This window comes from Choristoneura fumiferana, chromosome 15 (assembly GCF_025370935.1).
Source record: "Choristoneura fumiferana chromosome 15, NRCan_CFum_1, whole genome shotgun sequence".
Classification (NCBI taxonomy): Eukaryota; Metazoa; Arthropoda; class Insecta; order Lepidoptera; family Tortricidae; genus Choristoneura; species Choristoneura fumiferana.
The window spans coordinates 1,973,775-1,984,327 of NC_133486.1; the positions used below are offsets into that span (position 1 = coordinate 1,973,775).

General features: G+C 38.6%; 1 protein-coding gene across 1 annotated transcript in view; it reads right to left on the reverse strand.

The window, feature by feature from the left end:
• Window positions 1-1,332: 1,332 nt before the first annotated feature.
• The window catches only part of LOC141435557 (uncharacterized), a gene marked incomplete in the record, with an annotated part of 117,491 nt that continues 108,270 nt past the window's right edge, over window positions 1,333-10,553 (reverse strand). The window contains 3 exon segments of the mRNA XM_074098271.1: window positions 1,333-2,558; window positions 2,996-3,105; window positions 4,047-4,210. Of these exon segments, the coding sequence (XP_073954372.1) occupies window positions 2,442-2,558; window positions 2,996-3,105; window positions 4,047-4,210 (391 nt within the window).

Here is a 10,553-nt window from a genome sequence, read left to right on the forward strand (position 1 = left end):
ACTCTGAAGATGAGCTCTGGTTGAGTTCGAAACGCGTCAGTGTAGTGTGGTGGTGGTGATAGATGGGTTTGTGTGATTTGTGTGTGTTCTTACAGTGTGGAGGTGGAGGAACTGCATGAACACGCATATTTTGCATAAGCTTAGCTATCGTAAGGTCGCGGGTGAGCAAGGAAATTATTTTAGTTCATAGATATTATTATTGGTATCTCGCGAGCCGGCGCGAGCTCGCACGATACTTAGGCATGTTTGTATAGGAACTTCTCGCTCATCCTCGTCTCGCCTCTCCGGTGGAAAATTACCTTGAATCCGGCCCTGGACGTAGTCCACGAAGTAACAGACAAAGACAGACGATGTCAAATTAAACAGAAGCTCATTGGTTAGGTGGGCGTTTTAAAAAAAAAGTGTACTTTTTTTTTGGAATTTTGGAGAAAATATGGTAAATAATACACATCCCCATTTTTTCATACAAACTTTATGAGTCGGTTTTGTTACGCCCATCCATACTGTGTAGCAGGTATGAAAAAAAAACGTCGCAAAACTGACATATTTTTGGACTTTTTTTAACTATCGAATACGCGTGGCGTGGCGTCAGAAGACAGCCGGTGAAATAACTGGCACTTGCGTATCCCATCTTAGGCTCTAGGTTGCAACGCTCTGAAATACCCTGGTGTTGCAGATGTTTATGGGCGGTGGTGATCTCCTACCGTCAGGAGACCCACTTGCTTGTTTGCCATCCAGTCAAATAAAAAAAAAACGATTGTGCTCTTGATTCTGAGTAGGAAAAACCATATTTATTCCAAAATTTCAAAACGCCCTGGTTTAGTCTTTATGGATTTAAAACGCTTTCTTTAACAACACTACTTCATAAATATTAATTAAGTACTTATCGCTTTCACAAAACTTAACTACTTACGGTCAGTTGATATATCAATGAACTAAAACATAAAAAACCGGCCAAGTGCGAGTCGGACTCGCACACCGAGGGTTCCGTACAAATATTTTTATTAGTTATATGACGTAACTAAAAATTTATGATATTTTTCCTTTATCTGTGCTATAAGACGTTGCTTTTCGTACCAAATTTCAAGATTCTGAGTTCACGGACTGACAGACGGACAACAAAGTGATCCTATAAGGGTTCCGTTTTTTCCTTTTGAGGTACGGAACCCTAAAAATGGTAACTTTCCGTAGTATCATTGCATAAAGATAATTTTACGAAAGAACAAAGTATTATTGTTAATTAATTTGATAAATCTCAGTGTCATTTTACTAAATTATATTTTACATTCACATAATCCTCAACATGGGTCATACAAATATAAGAAATAAAAATTCTTTTTTACGGACACAAATTGCGGTAACCCCGGGTCCATTCTATTAAATTCGGCCCTGCCCACAAGAATGAAGCAAATACAATATAAGTATGACCCAAACAGGTACAGAAGAGGACAACGATATCTCTACACTTTAGTACTTCGTCACTGTATAGAATAGAATAGAATAGTTTATTAAAATACAAATTACAAGGTTACAAAATAATCATCATTATCCCGTGAGTACCAAACTAGGCTGAGCCTGTATCTTGGCACTCACCGAGTCAGGTTACAAATCAGACAGATAAGTAGAATAACTGCACACAGTGCAGATAAAACTATGTATATACACTTCATCAACTACAATGTTAGAGATACTCCACAAATCTATAACTAATATTATAGTGTATCTTGGACGGCTAAATGCAACAAAGAAACAATTGAGATGAAGATGAGACGAAACAACATTAAAATTAAAATAAGTATAAGTACCTACCTTCTGTCAATTTCATACAAAAGGTCAAACATGAAATAGGTAGGTACTCGTAACAGCGACAAGGTATAAATGGCGATTAGAATAGAATATATATCGTTATAATTTGAACTATATCTCATTTTTCATTTTAAGTACTTACCTACCTATCTACAGAATTTCTAACGTTTCCTTATGAATAAATACAAAATCTTAGCTTGAGCTTTTGGCATTTTATATTTGCATGCTTTTATTCTTATTTTAACTACTTAACCTATTTTTATTACTAATGGTTGAATTTGGTCCGAAATGTCATATGTTCTTACATTTATCAGTGACCTAAGTATCAATTATTTATTCTAAGGCCCTATATCACACTTTCTAGTTCCTGTTATTTTATGTTGAATATATCTTAGACGCTGTCTCTGTTTTATTACACAGAATAAACAGAGACAGCATCATATAAGATTGAAAAAACTTAACAGAGGGTTAATTTAGATTATTTTGCCTGCACGATGACCGAGTAAGTGACAGGAACCGTCTAAGCTTCGCAAAGTAACGCCTAAATCAAAGCTTCTCTCTTGGGTCAACATTCGAGTGTTTATTTTGTTAAAGTTATATGGGCTCTGATAATGATCCTCTTACGGCCCTCGGGATTAAAGTGAAGTAATACTGTCTAGCTGGTCGCTGCCGCGGCGCGCGGGCGGCGGGGAGGGGAGCGGCTCCAGTAAGAAGGGGTCCTCTTGGGGCTTGTCCGAGAAGCTTAGGAACATCTGCAATGGAGAAGATTGAAAAAAATTGATTGATTGTGTGGAGAAATGTTTAATTGCTGGACATAAGCCTCCCCCTATTTTCTCTGCTACTTAAAATTACCGCTGCAACATACTTACCTTAATATTACCAACATTATAAGTAGTTTGACCTATTACCTCTCCAGCAGAGGATAATGGGTTGGAGCTCAGGTTCGTACTTCTGAGTTTTTCGGAGTTTACTGTGCAAAATTACATTCGAAATTTACCATGAGCTTAAGGAAAACGTTGCGAGGAAACCCGCATACATGTGAAGAAATGTAAAGGTGTGTCAGAAGTTTCCAATCCGCATTGGGCGTGGGACGTGCCCAAGCCCTCACGTTCAGAGAGGAGGCCTGTGTGCTGCAGAGAGACGTAGAACGAGATGATGATGATGATGTTTTTTAGATTTTCAAATATACCTCTTCAAGGGAACTTTGGTTGATCGTGTAATCTTCGACGTCGCACTCGCTCTGTAGTTCCGCCATCAGCCGGAAGATGTCGCTCAAACGAGGTGTCTCTTGTTTGTCACCTATAAAAATAAGTTTATTACATTGCATACACTATATAGACTAAAATAGAACATTGTGTCTTAAGGGCAGTAAAGAAGGCATACGAGAGTCTATTAGAAGCCCAAAGTCGAAAGCAAGTCGATGTTTGTAATTCCACTACCGTCCGTGTAGAGGCCGCGTGTGTCATAGACTGACAGAAATAAAAAAAAAATAGATTTGTCTTATGTGTGGTACTATTTCACAGCTACTTTCATATCAAATTTTAAGTTTCTAGTACAACTAGCCACCTAAATTACACGATTGCAACACTTCTAAAGTTAACAGCGACACTTTCGATCGAAACAGACCGGAACACTAATGTGAACCGGAACACTATGTGGACGGCGACACTGTCAAAGAAAATGCATTTTATTTCTATTTTTAATTTATTTTTTCTCTTTTATCATATTAGCATGAACATGTAACGTTTTAAACTTTCGTGATTCTCACTCATAGTCAAAATACCACAAACGGGACTTAACACGCTATTATTACACAAGTAATATTTACCTCGACGTTTCGGCAATGTTACAGTTGCCGTGGTCACGAGTAGACTGAAGTGTGGGGTGTCAAGTCCGCCTAGCAGCGCGAGTTCTTCGAACTACCCGCACTTGATCACTAATAGTGCCGGCACTCGTATCACGAACTACCCGCACTTGGTCACTTTTATTAGTCACCCTATCAACCGGCACACACTACACAACGTCCGATCGTCCCTCCGAACATTCATACCGACGCCGACACTTATTAATAACAGGATTCCACGAAGATGAATTCATATACCCATCGTCCCGGTTGTGTAATAATAGCGCGATAAGTCCAGTTTGTGGTATTTTAGCATGAACATGTATGTATTAATTAAGTTACTTATGCGAAATAAAGTTTTTTATCTATACTTATTGAAATATCAAAGAAGCACTACCTGGCGTGGCGGGTATGATGAAGTGCATCCGTCCGGGGCTGAGGTCGCGCGCGGTCGCGTGCGGCATCCTCGCTAGCACTCGCCTCCAGGCGGCGCGCGCGGCGTCTCGCGGCGCGGCGTCGCGGCGGCCCACGCGACACGACACCGCGTAGCCGCCGCCGAAGCTGTCAAACATTGAATCAATGAGGGCTACCGTTTTCGCGCTCACCAGTTGGCGCCACTGTAGACAAAGGTCCTTGAAGTATAGTGGTTAGTTTGTTATTACGGGCGCGAAAACAAAATTTACATTTAATAGTTATTTGTGTCACAAGGGAGCAAAATGGTGTATTTACGGCGAGGGATTCTAAAGTAGAATCCTGAGCGTAATGAGGGATTAAAGTGTTAACGCCCAAGATGAAAATAATTTTGCTCACGAGTGGCTCATACCTACAACTTTTCACACCGAGCATTAAGAAACTTGAAACAAAAATCTACATCTTATTAAAGAACAATCAGCATAGAAAATGGCGTGGCTATACATTTATCAAGTTCAAAAAATGGCATTTGCAATAAACCACTTAGAAATGCCTTGAACAGAAAAGTTGCACTTTGCTCCCTTTCGTCAGGGAGGAAAAGTTACTTTTCTGAAGGAGAGGTGTGAAAATCATATTTAATACCTTAAAACCGTACCGTAAAAATGTCGAGCATGCCACAGTGTTCCGTAGTCCCGTTTTGTTTGAAAAAAAAGGGAGGACAAAGGTTTCCGAAAACTGTCTCAAAACACCAGACATTCATTGCCCCGTAACGCATATTTGCCATAATTAACTTCAGGTATTGCACAATATTCACAAAATTATTCTAATTATAAATAAACCCGCGTAGATTACCCAAAAACAGTGACATTTGACATTTCGGAGACCTCTCGCTACACTAGCGCCTCTAGCGGCGAATTCATACGCGATAGCCCTCATTAATGAGGGTTTTCACAGAGGCGAGATATCGCTAGATGGCGTTAGTGTCGTGAGGTCCGTTTGACGTTTGCTCGTGATTGGTTAAATAACTAAATGAGCCAATCGCAAGCAAACGTCAAACGGATCTCACGATACTAACGCCATCTAGCGATATTTAGCCTCTGTGATAACCCTCATTGGTACTAAGAGACGAAAGACTTCAGGTGCTACGAAGAATTCGTTTTTCAAATTACTTATAATATTGCACTTGCCTATATATTTATGATTTTTTTAGAGCGAAAAAGGTTTAGGCTGCGCTGGACGGGATTCAAATCCCCACATCCCACATCTCCAGACTATACGCGCCAAGTGTACAATCGAATTATTTGATTCCTGACCCACCGTAGAACGTTCTCACACTAAGTGTCATATTAAATTCCCTTGTCACGCAATACGATGTCACTATGACCTTTATTACGAAAAGGTTCCACAATGGGTCACAATTCAGTTGATTTGAGTATACTTCTAGCATCATATGTCGCCCCCGACGTCCGAGCCCCCCGACCAACCCATCTGAAAATTTGACCGCTTGAATATCGCCTATGACTTGTGGCGCCATCTACCGTAATTATCATAAGTTCAATGTCAAAATGACGTATTAAAATTAAAACGGTGCATTAATTAAATTGCTGCATTGGTGGATTATTTTGAGTTGAACCACTGTTGATCTGGGAGTACGGTATGTTCTCAATGAGAATTTCCGAACAGGGGAAATATCGATAGATGGCGTTGTTAGTGCTGAGAGGTCCATTTGACGTAGCAATCTTGTTTATGATTGACTCATTTAGTTATTTTTCATCACACTTGCTCGTAAACAGTGTCGTAACATGCAGGCTACCTTGGTTGCAACCCCCCAAATAAAACCCTCGACCTTAATGTGCTTGTCATGAAACCCGTGGTCGGTAAATGAGTCATTAGTCATTTCCCGTACTAATTTTCATGTCATGAAGCCCAAGGTCGGTAAATGAGTTTGTTACTGCATGGTGTGCTGCTACTCCGTGCGCGAATTAAGTGGATCGTCAGGACTTTAATTTAAAAAAAATAATTTATTTTACTTATTTTTATTCAAACTAGCAGAGTAACAATCCAGTCTTACAGTTAAGAGTATTCTAACTAAAAATAAATTAATTACTACTATTTATATTAATATTATGCAGTTCAGCATTGACGTATTCGGCAGTGCTGAAGATGCGTTAGTTTCTGCTGACAAAAGAGATATTAGGGCTGTCAACACCTTTAACTCCTCCCTCCTCAAGAGAGAAATTACCTGAAGGAGGCTTAGTCGGCTTCAGATAATTTCGTTTGAAAAGTATGAAATATAATTTAAAAGACAAATAACTTAATGCTATAACAAATGCTATTACATATAGTATTATGGTCCATACACTGACTCGATAATTAATAAGGAAATCACTACTTGTATTTTCACTATTGAATTTAACACTATTGAGGATGTCTCTTATGTCGCCGAAGTCCACTCCTCGAAGATCCACTTCGCTGTCAACTCTCTGGGTCTCGATCTGGAGCTCTGGTAACATGACTGGTGGTAGGTTATATGTCGTTAAAGTTGAGTTGCTGACTGCTTTTATAGTTATGTTATTTATTTTTGTTTCACAGTGTTTATTTGGAGTTAGTATAAAAGTTCCTTCTAAATTATGCTTTGACGCTTCGTCTCCGCAGGTCTCTGTCAGTACCGTATTTTTTTGCGTATGAAGTAACCAATGGTCAGCTGTGATTTTTTGGATAACTTGTTCTTCTGTTTTGATCAGTTGCTGGTTGCAGTTTGCCAGGTTGTCTCGTAGCAGCATTAGTTGTTCGATGCATGTCCTGTTGGCTGTTGCACTACGTCGTCTTCAGTGCAGATGAACTTATTTTCTTCCATCTCTTCGCAGTGTTTCGCTACGGGTCTGAGTATCAATCTGTTCATCATAAGGTAAGGGTATTTGGGAATGATAGCAAAGGTTTGATGTGTGTCCGGGTTATATATTGGGATGGGAACAACCTTGTAAAAAATATATGTGTTTTTCTCTATTAATGGGATTTCCAATACAAATGTTAAATGACTATTACTAAATATGATTTTAATTCTATACTACGTTCTATATAAAGTAAGTTTTCTTTAGAAACAGGATAAGTTAAGGTAGCATGTTTTTCAATTTCAATGAGAATATTAAATAATTCGGTCGAATTTATTACAGATTGGTGTAAAGTACTTAGTTTGCTGAAAGCTATAGCAGTTTCAATTTCCTGAATAATATTATAAATGGTCCGAAAGTTATTAAGGATTTGATACATACTGTTCATCATAGACATAATATTAAAATGTTTAATTTCTTCCTTTTGAATGTTTTCCAATTGCTTGGTTTTATAACCCAAGTGCTTAACATTAAAATTGATATCATCTGAAACGTTAACTAACTTATCAAATGCCTTTGCATTAATGTAATCTTATTTTCTACAGAACTTTCCTTATGCTTTAAACTATCAATTACAGAGTTATACCTAATGGCGTCATCATTATCTAAATTTCCCGTTATTATTTTTACTACTGATCCTAATGGGTTAAGAATGCCTCTTTTCACCCTTGCTGATGGTAATATCTGGCGTAATCTATCTCTGGATAAATCTGTAAAGGAATCAACCTGGATTTCCAAACCCATTAGTTCTTTTCGGGATTCACTATTACTATCGATAAGGTGCTTTAACTTATTATACTGCTCTAGATTACTTTCGAAAAGTGCACTTACATATTTTAAATCTATTACTTTAATTATGCTCCAGGAACTAGTCCTCATCAGAGCTGTACCTATCCTGACTGGAGCTATCCCTGGATTCCGCTCCAGGTTTTGGATGTTGAGGCTGCATCCCTGATGTGCCAGGGCCGTCAGTAATATCACACGCCACCTGTGGAGGTCGTTTGATATTTTTAACTGCTACGCGGGTGTTGCGTTTTTTAACTTGCACCGGGATAATATTTCTAGATGGGATGCCGGTCACTTTGGCCTTGTCATATCTAGGAAGTTCTTTAGCTTTACGGATTCGGGTGTCCTTCATAAATATGACATCACCTTCTTGTATTTCGGGTGGGGTTCGCCGCCCTTCTTCTCCCTAACTTTAACTTTATCATTAACTAATTTTTCACTAACATATTCATATAGGACTTTAAGTCTCTTTCTATGATCCTGAAGTAGTTTTTTGCAGGAGGTTTCTTTCTCTATCTATATTGAATGGATTACCGGAGTCTGTATGACCAAAAACAATTTCAAAGGTGTAAACGTTGTTGCGCTATGAATGGTGCTATTATATGCCATGATGGCGTATGTCATAACTGATGCGGCATCTAATTCGCTTTTATCGTATTTAGCTAGACGATAAATTTCGATTATTGTGGAATGAAAACGTTCAACTATCGACATAGAACTAGGGTTGTTTGGCGTACCTATGTGTAGGTCTATTTTGTACAAAGCTAACAACTCCTTCATGAGTTCATTGTTAAATTCTGCTCCTGAGTCGCAACTGAGTTTTTGAGGTATGCCGTAGATACTAAAGTACTTAATCAAAGCTCTAACTACTTCCGGAGTACTACGGTTTGGTATGCCTATCGCTTGGCCTAGCTTACTGAAAGCGTCTACTGCGGTCAGGTAATATTTGCCTTCAATAAATAGAAGGTCCATGAAAATTTCCTGAAATGGGTTTCTTGGGTTTGAGTAAGTTGAATAGGTGGCTTGATGGGTTTTCTTTCATACTTCATCATACGACACTGTTCACATCCATTAATTATTGCCGAAATTGTTTCTTTCATATTGTTCCACCAATAATGCCTTTTAATTTTCGCTAGTGTTTCATTAATACCCCTATGGCAAGTTTTACCTTCGTGGTACTGAATTGTGATGTTTTTTGGTCCTCCTCTGATTCTGTTAGGTTAACAACCCGTTCTGTACATTCGACTAGATTCTGCTTACCCTTTTTGTAAAGTTTCGTCACGACACAACTGAAAGTTTTTCTGAAAGCGGGGTCTTCAAAGTAAACGTAATATTTATTCTTCATATCTGCATATTCCTTCAAAAATTCTTTACCAAATCCTCATTATTTAGTGGCATGTGTACTTCTAAAATTCTTTGTTTTTTATTCGATATGTCTTTAACGCTAATACTATCTTTTAGCCACGTGTAAACTATAATCTGCCTAGGCTTCGTATCTATGGCCTCATTCAAGATTGGGATGCCTTCATGTTCTCTGTTGGAAATAGAATGAGCAGTGGCACCATCATCTGAATCAGAAATCTCAACTATTTCTATGTCGGGTTGTGGTGTAACTGGCTCGGTATCTACCAGCATTTTTGTGGCTGTGTCCCTAACGAATTTGTCTAAGTCAAAGTCTTCCTCGTCTATGTTGACTTTCATGGACGCATCGTCGTCGTTTGTTATATTAAGTCTTATACGAGACAGTGCGTCGGCGTTTGTGTTTTGACTTCCTTTTTTATAACATATATCAAAGTTATATTCTTGTAACCTTAGGCGCCATCTTGTTAGCTTACTATTGGGCTCCTTTAGAGAGTACAACCACGCCAGAGGTCTGTGGTCTGTAAAAATTGTGAATTTATTCCCGTATAAGTAAGGTCTGAAATGTTTTAACTCCTTCTATTTACTGCTAAAAGCTCTTTTTCTATGGTACTGTATCTTCGCTTGTGTTGTCACTTAAGGTTTTTACTAAAATAAGCTATAGGTTTTCTGACCAATGGTCCCTTGAGATAGAACCGCACCGATCGCGAAGTTTGACGCGTCTGTGGTAAGGATAAATGGTTTTTTAAAATCTGGAACTGTAATAAAGGAGCATTAGTTAAAAGCTCTTTGCAAAGTTGAAAGCTCTTCTTGTATTCGTCATCAATGACAATCTTTTTTCCTTTCTTCAAACATGCTGTAAAAGGTCTAGTTATCTTAGCGAAGTCTTTGATAAATTTCCTATAATAACCTAAAAAGTCCTAAAAAGCTTTTAATTTCAGTTGTTGTCTTCGGTAATGGATAGTTAAGTACCGCTTCAATTTTGTCGTTGTTGGGTTTGAGACCTTCACTTGTGATAGTATGTCCTAGGTAGAGGACTTCTTTCCTAAGGAAATGAGACTTATCTAACTGCACTTTAAGTTTGTTTCCCTAATCTATTGAAAACTGCTCGAAGCTTAACTACGTGTTCTTCCAGGCTTTTTAGAATATTATAACATCGTCGAGGTATACAAGGCAATGCAAGCCTTGCAAACCCCTGAGGACGTTGTCCATCGCTCGTTGGAACGTAGCGGGAGCCGTTTTTAGCCCGAACGGCATTCTATTAAAATTCATAATGCCCGAAAGGTGTGCTGAAACCCGTTTTTTGCTTTGTCCTGTCGGTCCATCTCAATTTGGTGGTACCGCTAGCCAGGTCTAATGTAGTAAAATAAACACTTTTTCCAACATGTCGAACAAGTCGTTTATATTTGGCAAAGGGTATTTGTCATCGACCGTGATGTCGTTAAGCGCCTATAGTC